The sequence below is a fragment of the Taurulus bubalis genome, assembly GCF_910589615.1.
Source record: "Taurulus bubalis genome assembly, chromosome: 2".
NCBI lineage: Eukaryota > Metazoa > Chordata > Actinopteri > Perciformes > Cottidae > Taurulus > Taurulus bubalis.
The window spans coordinates 36,270,967-36,282,843 of NC_136590.1; the positions used below are offsets into that span (position 1 = coordinate 36,270,967).

At 41.4% G+C, this 11,877-nt stretch overlaps 2 protein-coding genes across 2 annotated transcripts; both read left to right on the top strand.

Annotated features, from left to right (window-relative positions):
* The first annotated feature begins 325 nt into the window (after positions 1-325).
* On the top strand, positions 326-4,405 carry dpagt1 (dolichyl-phosphate (UDP-N-acetylglucosamine) N-acetylglucosaminephosphotransferase 1 (GlcNAc-1-P transferase)). The gene is made up of 9 exons (XM_079238083.1): positions 326-556; positions 699-819; positions 925-1,138; positions 1,344-1,490; positions 1,779-1,863; positions 2,050-2,238; positions 2,351-2,438; positions 3,135-3,290; positions 3,375-4,405. Exons 1-9 carry the CDS (start codon positions 390-392, stop codon positions 3,438-3,440), a joined length of 1,233 nt encoding a protein of 410 aa, XP_079094209.1. The 5' UTR covers positions 326-389; the 3' UTR covers positions 3,441-4,405.
* A 1,015-nt stretch (positions 4,406-5,420) lies between these two features.
* hinfp (histone H4 transcription factor) lies at positions 5,421-9,438 on the top strand (the record flags this gene model as incomplete). Its single annotated transcript, XM_079237095.1, has 9 exons — positions 5,421-5,580; positions 5,696-5,922; positions 6,326-6,437; positions 6,520-6,672; positions 6,817-6,894; positions 8,046-8,166; positions 8,274-8,412; positions 8,501-8,625; positions 8,724-9,438. The coding sequence occupies 9 exons, from the start codon at positions 5,421-5,423 to the stop codon at positions 9,067-9,069; spliced, it is 1,461 nt and encodes a 486-aa protein (XP_079093221.1). The 3' UTR covers positions 9,070-9,438.
* Positions 9,439-11,877: the final 2,439 nt, after the last annotated feature.

An 11,877-nucleotide genomic window follows, 5' to 3' on the forward strand; every position in this document is an offset into this window, starting at 1 on the left:
CAAAGTCTATGTATTTATAAAAAAATGGAATTTAATGGAACAACTCTGACGTTTTAAATTATGTTTTATTTTGAAGAGATTCGCCGGAAGTTCTACCTCCCTGTGTCACAAGGGATATGGTTACACAGACGTGGAGTTCAGACAAGCAGGCAGAGCAGATATTAGCAGCAATAACACTTAATGCAAGATGGTAATGGATTACCATTGCAAATCGTGGACATATTTCTTTTTGACACCGGAAGCACGGAGATGTAGTACGTTTTAGAATTCCGATATGACGTGTTGTTACCTTAGTGAAGACAGCCGAAGCTCGTTCATCGATCGCCTGAAGGGGCAACGTCAGATTAGCTAGAAACTTGATTTGATCTCTCAGAAACAGACCCACCGAAATGCCTGAAAACATGTCACCTGTACCCGTCCTACCGTTGGTGATCAACCTTTTCTTGTCGGTACTCGGCTGTATGGCCACATTAAAACTCATTCCTGCTTTCAAAGACCATTTTATCTCAGCCAGATTGTACGGAATGGACCTAAACAAAACATCTAAAAAGGAAGTGTGAGTAACTTTATTATCTACCATGTGATGTGTTAGCCGTAGTCATATTTTAGGTCAAATGTGTCTTGTTTGGCAGTCCAATGTGCTCATTCCCTGCTCTCATTCTCGCTTTGTTTCTCTTCCTGGTCAATCATTTTCGCAGCCCAGAGTCCCAAGGAGTCATCAGTGGGACAGTCTTCCTCATCATCCTCTTCTGCTTCATCCCGGTGCCTTTCCTTAGCTGCTTTGTAGGAGATAAGTGCACAGGCTTCCCACACGATGAGGTGGGTCAATAGATGCATAGTAAACCGGTTTGTTTCTATCAAATCTGAAACTCAACTCTGTTCTATGTTCTTTGTGTTGGTGTCTTCTTTTTGCGGGGGCTTCAGTTTGTACAGCTGATTGGTGCACTTCTGGCCATCTGTTGCATGATCTTCCTGGGCTTCGCTGATGACGTGCTGAACCTGCGGTGGAGACACAAGCTCCTGCTTCCCACCATGGCTTCCCTGCCGCTGCTCATGGTGTATTTTACCAACTTCGGCAACACGGTCATCGTGGTGCCCAAGCCCTTCAGAGCCCTGCTTGGGCTGAATTTGGATTTGGGTGAGTTGTGCTGGTGTCTGCTGCATTGTCTGGGTTGTCTTTACCTGTTAGATTGTTTGCCCATTATTCTGATGGACATAAATAACGTTTTGTGGGAAACAAATGATGTTTGTTTTCTCGATACTGTGTGTTTTGTTTCTGTTGATGTTGGAAATAAAACTGCTGCGGTCACTCTGTGAATTATATCATTGATGATCTTCTGCAGGTATCCTCTACTACGTTTACATGGGAATGCTTGCCGTTTTCTGCACAAATGCCATCAATATCCTAGCAGGCATCAATGGCATCGAGTCAGGTCAAGCCCTGTTTATTTCCGGCTCCATCATCGTCTTCAACCTGCTGGAGCTCAGTGGTGTGTGGCTGTTTCCTCTCTCATCACCAGCATTACAGATCACACCCTTGACTTTGCAAGTCATGAGTGTATTGGATATGGAGAACTTGATTGTACTTGAAAATTCCTGAAACAAGTGAAGATAGTTTGGATATAAGTGTGGAATTATCGTATCACACTGGTGGAATGTATCACCCTTTTCAGACGGAATGTGATGCTGCATGATTTATAAATGTGGATATTTCACGGTGTACAATTTTCCTGTTTCATGACGTGCAAAAAGGCTGAACAATGTTTCATCTTTATCAGGAGATTACCGTGATGACCATACGTTCTCACTCTACTTCATGATACCATTCTTCTTCACCACATTAGCACTTTTTTACCACAACTGGTAAGTTAAATCTATTACCTGAGGCCGTTTTATTGAAAATGTTTGAAAATGCAGAGGCATTTATGAGATATATATATATACATATATATATATATATATATATATATATATATATATATATATATATATATATATATATATATATATACATATACATATACATACTTGCAACCTATTTTGTCACAGGTACCCTTCATCTGTGTTTGTGGGAGATACTTTCTGCTACTTTGCTGGTATGACCTTCGCTGTCGTCGGCATTCTGGGGCACTTCAGCAAAACAATGCTGCTTTTCTTCATTCCTCAAGTGGTTAACTTCGTCTACTCCTTGCCTCAACTTTTCCACGTCATCCCCTGTCCCAGACACCGGCTCCCCAGGTATACAACCTTTACATTATTTATTTTTTTACATCTTTTCATTCATCATTTATGCTGATTTATACACTCTCAATGTCGTCCATTCATGTTCTTGACTTTCTCCCAATGAAAGGCTGAATCCAGACACAGGCAAGCTGGGGATGAGCTACTCAAAATTCAAAAGAAAGAACCTCTCGAAATTAGGAAACCTCATTCTAAAGGTAAAGTTCTTGCACTTGTTTATTCTCTAATTATAGAACAATTACATTTTCCCAGAGCCCAAGTTATTGTGCTCAAATTGCTTGTTTTGTCCAACTAACAGTAAACAGTAAAAAAAAAAAAATATTTTGAATTAAAAACGATATAAAACAGAAAAGCAAATAATACTCACAATCGCGAAGCTCAAAGTAGTACTCTCTAATTTACTGAAACAAGCAAACGTCTGGCAAAATTAATCTAATCATTTAATATAATAGGCTATTTGTTTCTGATTTATTTGCCATTGTGCAGCATCAGAATGCATTGGCATTATTTGGGGTGCTCATGCACTTTATGCACAGAGCTTGCACATCATACCCACAGTCCAGTACACACTAGAAGTGCCCACAGGAGGCGTAGCATGTACCCTTAGTGAATGAAAGCTAGTGGGGAGCAGCGGGCCCTAAACAGTGAAGACCTTAAACAATAACACTAGCAGACCAGTTAGTATCACAGACCAGAGTCTGACCTGATTAAACTTGAATATCATTAGTCAGAGAATCACACAGAACTGCCATTTTGTTTGACTTCATTACCTTACTTTATGAACTGCTGAAACAATTGAAGATGGAGGCAGTGATTCAGAGGTCTTGTAGAGTGGCAGGTGGACTGCTGTGCTTATTGGGTTATAACAATAATGTCTCAATGATCCTCAACAGGTGGCCGAGTTATTAAAGCTGCTGGAGGTACGAAGAGGCCAGGAGGGAGATGATGATTTTATTGAGTGCAACAACATGACCTTAATAAATTTGGTCCTGAAAATACTCGGCCCCACCCATGAGAGAAACCTCACAGTCATCATGCTCATCATACAGGTAGAACAAATACTCTGGAATAGTGTTGGCCATTGGGAAGTATGTGAATGTTTCACTGGATGCTCATTTCTGTGTCTCTCCCAGGTGATCGGCAGTGTACTGGCTTTTGGGATCCGTTATCATCTGGTGCGTCTCTTCTACGACGTCTAGACGGCACTTTCGGACAGAGGAGAGAGAGCATTGACTGAGAAGATATTATGTTGTTTTATGGAACTCTTATACAGGCTCGTGGTCCATCTGCCTTTTGATAGACTCCATTACCTCACTGTTACTTTTCTGTGTCAGACTCTACTTGCAGTATAAATCCAGTGCAAGGTTCAAAGCTATATTTTACTTAGTCCAACATTCTCGCACACAGTGTTCGAACATAAACTGCTAGGGGTCTGACATAAACAGCAGTGCAGTGTGTTTTTCTCCTGAAAATCAGTAATTGCAAACAGGAAAAAGTAACCAGGTCTTAAAGATCGCATGTGTCTGAACGAAAAGTATATTTTTGTACTGTTTTTTTTTTTTTTTTTTTTTTTTAAAAGGAAAGTACAGTAAGTGGGGATGACTTTCGTTTTGCAGGTCAGCCAACATCAATGGTTGATGCCATTAAATTGATTCGATTTGATAACAGCTTAATGGATGTAGAAGTGCTCTCAGAAAATATAAAATGTTCACACTGCGGTCCATTACATGAATCTGCTGTTCAAGCAAACATGACTGAGGGAAAATGTGCCCACTCACACTTAATTTACCATAACTATCAGTCCATGCAACATGAGTAATATTCATTATTAAGTTAATATATAATTATTATTGTTTTGTTACCTCTGAGCAAACGCACACACAATGGTCATTGTGAAGAAAAGCTGTGATGAGGCTATAATCAGTCTAAAGACCAAGAATTAGGTGGAGACAGAGTTGATGACAAAGTTACTTAGGGCTATGGAAGGTGAAGGGTGTCCGGATGAGAACATGTTTATACCTTTCTTGGTATTATAGCTGTATTTTTATGACTGATATGCATTTTCACCCTTGAGGGTTCAACAGACATCAATGTGAAGTAAACTGGCACTGGAGTATTTTGTTCAGGAATGTAACGACAAGTGAGAAACGGTTTACTGTTGAGATGGAACCCTGAGAAATTAAAGGTGAGAAAATGAAAATATAAGATTTTGCCAACATTATTATTGCTGATTTAAAAAGTATTCAGTTTCTTAAGAGAAGGAGCAAGATGAAAATGTATACATGCTTAACTACAAGTAAAAGTCCTGCATTCAGATAAATGTTTCAAGTATCAACGTGAAAAGCTGATTTTAGGGTTGTCACAGATGTATTGTTATCAGTGTGTATATCGGCCTAACACATAAGAAATTACACTGCAGAAATGCCAAAGATTAATAGTCAACATCTTGTTCACAATTATTTAAAAATGATTGCTATTAACAATGGTTGTTTATGTTATGCTTTGTGTTAATAACAAGATAGATGCTAGTCAGTCAGTACCTCAAAAGAATCATCAAGCAGCTCTATTACTTGTTATAGTGTTAAGTGTTTTAACCCATAACACTGCATACACTGTTTGTGTTGTATATAAAACATCTTAATTGTAAATATAACTGCCAAATAAATGTAGCGGTGTCAAATATGCTATATTTGCCTCTGTAAACGAGCAGAATAGAAGTATAAAGTAGCATAGAGTGGAAGTGGAAGTACTTTGGCACAAGTAGGCAACAGCGTCTGGGTAAAGCGGAACGTGTTCCACCCGGACCTAACGAAGTACACTTTGTTTCTGGGGAGACATCTGCACAGCACACAGCCCGCGTTTCTTGTGGTTGGCCAAAACAACCCATGTTTACATCATGTCCGTGCTTTTGAACAGCATATTGTTATGTTGAAGCTCCTATTCAAGTAAGAATGTAACGCGCTATTTGCTTTTCCGTTCGTTAGAGTGCTCCAGGAGGATGTTTCTGAAGCTGTAACTAGATAACTGGTCCCTGCTTCAGAAACAGTCTCTGGTCAGTGGTGACAGTTCCCAACCAGCAGTGTTAGCTAGCACTGGGTTATGGTCGAGCCTGAAACTTGTGTATAGCGTCAGTCTTGGGGTGAAACGCACGACATTTAGGCCGTTTACGATTCAAAGAAATGCCTCCGAACAAACGGATCCATAAGAAAACCCTGAACTTGGTTTGCGAATGGAGTTCGTGCCAGGAGTCGTTCAGTCGGATGGATCACTTCTGCGACCATGCGGAGGCTCACTTCAAAGCTCTAAACATGGAGGAGGAGGTCGTAGAAGAAGCGGAAGGTGAGGAGTGTGTGCCGAATAGTTATTGCTATTGTGCTATAGTTTATTAAATGAGAGATGATAAGCAAGAGATGTTGGTGCCTACTAATGCAAACTCTTTGTTTTTTGTGCCAAGGGGAGAGAAACTGTCTTTGGAGAGACTGTGGTTTCTGCTCTGTGGAGGGTCCTGAGGAGTTGCGCAGACATCTGTTCTTCCACTGTTACCATAATAAGCTGAAGCAGTTGGGTCAGCAGGTGCTTAACGCCCAGCCAGGAATTGGTACCTGCTCCATCTGCTACCAGAACTGCAACCTCATCCCTGATATCCCAGACAATTTCATCTGCCTTTGGGAGGACTGTGAGGTAAGCTTAACAAAGGCCAGTGCTGTAAAGCTTACGAATTTATTGACTTATACCTGAAGAGTGTTTAACCACCTGCTCAAGTGCAGGCTTCAGTTTAATACACAAGGTACAGTAATCTGTATGGTTCAGCTAATGCAAGTCCACAATGTATGGAAAGCAAAACATCTACATCTGTGACACGTTTCACACACAACAAATGGCAGCATTACTTGCCTTGATATATTAACTTGATATAACAAATACATTTTGTGCAAATTACGTCAGAAGCTAAGCAGTGACAATGTGAGATCATTTGGGAGGATTTCTGCCTTTCAAGTGTGTGAAGTAGAGTTTAAACATTTTGTTCTCGGACTCTAAATATTTCGGGATATGTGTTTCTTTTTTCCGTGCACATTTGTTAAAGCAACCACCGTATGAAAACCCAGAGTATTTCTATCGCCATGTGGAGATGCATAGCCTGTGCGTTGACGTGCCAGCGGGAGACTATGAATTCACAATACGCTGTGGATGGAAAGGTACGTAATTTAACATGATTTATGTCAAGATTATAGATCAGAAATGACAATGTCTCTGAATATTACACGCATCACTCTGCAGATTGTGAAGCCACCGCTAAAGGACGTCCTAAACTTCGGGAGCACCTACGTAGCCACACCCAAGAGAAGGTGGTGGCATGTCCAGGCTGTGGGGGCATGTACGCAAACAACACCAAGTTCTTTGACCACATCATACGGCAGAGCGCCATGGAAGGTAACGTTCATGTCAGAACTATGACCGGAAACTTAAGGACAAGGTTCGCAACAGGTTACAATTTTACCATCTAAGAATTCTTGCTATGTGTGCGTGCGTGTGTGCGTGCGTGTGTGCGTGTGCGTGTGCGTGTGTGTGTTGTAGGTCAGAGGTTCCAGTGTTCCCACTGCTCCAAACGTTTTGCAACAGAGAGACTACTGAGAGACCACATGAGAACCCACGGTCAGTCCCTCCGTCAGTGTCAACAGTTGTTATTCACATGTGCTGGGGAGGACTAAAAACAACAACACACTGCTCTTTTTGCATGTTTAAGCCAAATAACTTAACATCACACACAGTTGTTTCTCTTACAACCATTTTCCACACCATTCCTTACATTTGTACATGTACTTATACCGGCCAGGTAGACACTGGTGAAGGAGCATTTCATTGTATCCATGTATTTGTCAGTTTATAGTTGTGTCAGCCATCAGTCGTCATATCAGCACACAGGGTTTTGTTTGTTTTTTGTTTTTCTTTTTGTTTCTTTTCTTCTCATCAACAAAGCCCAGGACCCTCACTGACTTGGACTCTTACATCCCCTGAAAAATTACATACATGTACACTTCTCTGCTCAACTCTTTACTTAAATATATACTTGGCACTTTAATAACAGACTTGTTTAAACATCATCTTAATTTTTTAGTTTTTCTATTATGTTTTATTGTAAATTGTGCTATTCTTAAATTATATTTTATACTATACTTATTGTCACCGACAATCACCAAACTAAATTCTGTATATGGGCAAATGTACTTGGCAATAAACCATTTGTTATTCTGATTAAATAGAAAAGTCATTTTGCTGCTAACCCAGGATGCGTAGACATCCTACTCATAGAAGCGGGTCAAACACAGGTCTTCTGTTGGGCCCAGCCGAGGTTTCAGTTTATGCCTGTGCTAAGTGAAACAGGAGAACTGATAGAGAGGTATAATCACTGTATGTTCTTTCTTTTCACTGTCATTGCAATAGATTGATCTTTGCCCATTCCCCACACAAACATTGGCAATTTAGTTTCTGTGCAGGTAAACATTAGTACAGCCTCAACTCTCTGGACCCCTGCGTTCTATAAGCAACTCGCATTGCTAAGAAATCTCTGATAGACAGTTGTTTTGTTATCGCAAGCGTCAAATTTAAAAATACATTATTTCATCGTGATTTCCTAGCCTCACACACGCATAGCTACAAATAGGCCTTTATAATCTCTATTTTTGACCATGTGATGCACGTTGGTGCCCATGTGAGTGAGGGATTCCTGTTGGCATCAAACAGCTCTGCAGTATTATTAGCTGACACAATCTCATCCCTGGTTTGTCTTTTTCTCGTTGGTACAGTGAGCCACTACAAATGCCCGCTGTGTGACATGACCTGTCCATCCCCCTCTTCACTTCGCAACCATATTAAGTTCCGCCACAGTAACGAGAAGCCGTACAGCTGTGAATACTGCGAATACAGGTCTCTATCCTTGGAGGTTGCAGCAGTGCAAAACAAGATTGAGCTGTTAAACACACCCTTTCATTGTTGTTTTCTTCATACTCCTACACTTTATTTTGTATTTGCAGCTGTAAGAATCTGACAGACTTGCGCAAACACCTGGATACCCACAGCAGCGAGCCGGCCTTTCACTGTGATGTTCTCGGCTGTGGCTTCACCTCTCGTACCCTCAGCACCATGAACATTCACCACAAAAGAGAACATCAGGTGAAATTATTAAGTTATATTTAATTTACCCTCGGATGGGGAGTTTAAATGTCATTTATAGTTCTCCAATGTTATCTTTCTGAATCAGGGTAATTTTGTAGCTCGCTACAAATGCCATGTTTGCGATCAGTGCTTCACCCGGGGCAACAACCTAACTGTCCACCTGCACAAAAAGCACCAATTCAAATGGCCCGCTGGACACCCCAGGTTCAGGTAAGTCTTGCATTGACAAAAATAAATCAACCCGGTAATGCTGAATTTGAGCTGTGTGGGCTGTTGCATCACTGATGGCCTCCTCATCGCTATGTCAGGTACAAGGAGCACGAGGACGGCTTCTTGCGGCTGCAACTGATTCGCTATGAGAGTGTGGAACTGACGGAGCAGCTGATGAGGGAAAGGCAAAGCAGTCAAACGGAGCAGGAGGACGAGGATGATGACAATGGCCATGCTGAGGAGGAATGCTCGGGGGCAGCCTCCTCAGAGTTGCAGGTAGAACTAAGAGGGGTGCTGCTGGAGGAGCAGAGGACTGAGGAGCCCAACGCCAGTGTTGAGGAGGGCGGTCAGGAAGAGGGCATGTTGTACGTTCTCACTGGAGTTTTGTCACAAACAGGGGAGGACTCAGAAACTGCTCTTCAGCATGGAATGCAGGTGGATTGATTGCTACAGTCCTGCATATACGTCCTATACATGACTGGCATTCTGTTATCAGATGTGCAGTTTCCTAGATCCTGGCACATCATGAGCCTTAAATGGGTCCTGATGCATACTCCATGATGACCCATTTTCACTATAAGCCTATGTTAGGTAAACCTGTTGTTATGTGTTTAATGATGTTGAGCCGGTGCTGATTTCCAGTATTTATTATGATTTTCAAGTTATTCATTATATCTTATGCTGTAACACATGTAAACAGTTAGATACTAATGGTGTACTGCCTAGTGGGTTGCCATTCTCTTTTAGATGGGAATGCTGTCCCAGATATTCAGAAATGCAGGGAATCCAGCGAAGAGGGCATACCTCATTAGCTCAGTGTGTATTTTGTTATGCTTCGTCTACAACTTCAATAAAGCTGACACAAAATGTTTGCAGAAAACACATTTGAAATTATTTTTGTTTTTCATAGAAAGAAAATGTGTCTTTTGTGGCACACACCATTGTATTTAGTCATTTTTAACAAGTCAATAAGAGAGGAAAATGCATAATTTGTACATTTACAGTAGCTGCATTGATAGTATTACTATCTGTGCTTCACTCTGGCGCCCCCTGCTGAATCTAACTACTCTACTGCAGCTACATTTTATGATTATATCGGGCTCTGCTAGACCGGTCATTTTATTGATCTGAAATGTAGACAACGGCTATAAGGTGACTGAAATGTTGTCACTCTAGTATTATTTACGCAAACAACTTTAAGGTACACTTCTACTTTCACTTCTACTTTAATCCTTTTGATAAAATCAAATATTAAGCCTGAAAATGGGCACATACTGTTTATGTTTTTATTCTACTACTCAAAGGTATAAGTACTTACAATATCAGTGATTTGATATTCAAACGTCAAAATGACTGTTTTCTATAAACAACCTGATAATGTGATCTCATCAGAAAAGCTTGGGTGATCAGGTGACCTCAGTCATGACTTGTGTCTTTGTCGCAGCATGACATAGAGTACGTAGTGGCATTAGCAGTGTGTAGAAGATTAGGCGACGCACAGAGCTTAGTTGAAGTGTTACTTACTGCCCTTGGCTTCTTCTCTCTGCAGTCGGTGAACTCGGCTCTACATGGACAGCTTCTAATGGCTTCATGTCTGTTGACTTTGCAAGAATGATGATGATGTATAGAAGGTTGCTGGATAGTAATATAACTTAGACTCGGGTCCATCTGCAGTTTTTTTCACAGAAACTGATTGCATCTGAAGATGGACGCCATGAGGTCAAATCCACTACTGTTGCTGCTGTTTGGGTCCTTCCAAATAGCCAATTTTCAGTTTCCTGGATGGATTGGTGAGGTGGAAGGTAGTGGTAAGACCTCCTGTAATGGCAGTATGATGTTATGTTTCAATCATGTTTTTGCAGGCTCATGTGCTCCACCATAACAACAATAACATGTTTCTTAATCTTGGCCATGAAGCCTAGAAATATTTCCAAATTGAGGTTTGCACATACAAATATTGAATACATCATATGCATGTTTGTGATTTGTCTAGTTGTGATGTATGCACACGCTAATAAACACGTTTGACTGCAGGTGAGACAGAATGGATTCTCCAACCAGATTTTATAGAAGACATATACTGGTCCGGGTCAGCGCCCCTCTGTTTCGGCGGCTGTAAGGCGCGACACAAGGAGCTGAGGAGAGATCGCTGTGGGGACTCGAGCTGCTGCTGGCTCGGCCAGAAGTCCCTGTGCAAAGGTAAGACCTCCACAACAATGTCTGACATTAGATAGAAGTCGCTTTGTCTGATCAACCGGTTATGAAGCTTCGTGGCATGCTTTGGCAATGCATTTCCTTTGCATGTATGGCAGTGAACTGTGGGAGGCCAGATGTGGACTATAATGGAGTGGTTTCTGGTAACGACTGGTGGGTGGGCTCTGTGGTGAGGTACACCTGTCGCCCGGGCTTCATGCTGCTGGGAAACCCGACCAGATTCTGCCAGCCTAATGGCCTCTGGACCCCCAAACCTACCTGCCTCCGTGAGTAAACACTGACCACAAAGATCACATGATCCCTTATGATCCTTCTAGCTCAGTGGTTCTGAACCTTTTTTCAGTGATGTACCCCCTGTGAAATATTATTTTTCAGCCGAGTACCCCCTAACCAGCGCAAAGCATTTTTGGTTGAAAAAAAGCTGTAATACACAGCGCTTTGCCATCAGTGTCTGATAGATATAGAATATATACAATTCCGTTTATGAACTTACACTTATATTTTCTACTGCTCATTTTAAATATATATATATTTGTTTTAAAGAACCTCACGTACCCCTAGGGGTACCCTCATTTGAGAACCACTGTTCTGTCATATGATCTCCCCACATGTCTTTTTAGGAATGTGTCAGCGGGGACGCATTGAAATCAGTGAGGGGGAACTAAATGGGACATGCAACTCCACCTGTGCCTATAAGAGCTACTTCGGCCCACCAAAGCAAGGCTGCTCTCGGATAGACAACTGTATGAAGAAGGAGACTGGCTGGAAGCGGTTCTTTGCACAGTGTGTTCCTTGCATTTGCGACTGCGCTTTGTCATGTGGTGAGTAGCTTCCTCGTCACACTGGCTGGCTTAAATTATGAACTGATGCAATGTTGACTCAGTGCAAATACACTTCATTTATTTATTATTGGTTTAAACCTCTGCATAGCTGTCTCTCTTTGAGACATTTCGACGCAAAGAACACTTTTGTCTCTTTTGTAGCATCTACAGGCTAAAATATGGCGAAAACACTATGTTGACTGTACAGTGAGACATC

Excerpts from the sequence above, each read along its gene's own strand:
- dpagt1 (XM_079238083.1), top strand. The coding sequence starts at position 390 with ATGCCTGAAAACATGTCACCTGTACCCGTCCTACCGTTGGTGATCAAC. Across the intron at positions 820-924 it reads CAGGCTTCCCACACGATGAG|TTTGTACAGCTGATTGGTGC; the intron begins GTGGGTCAATAG and ends CGGGGGCTTCAG. Across the intron at positions 1,864-2,049 it reads GCACTTTTTTACCACAACTG|GTACCCTTCATCTGTGTTTG; the intron begins GTAAGTTAAATC and ends ATTTTGTCACAG.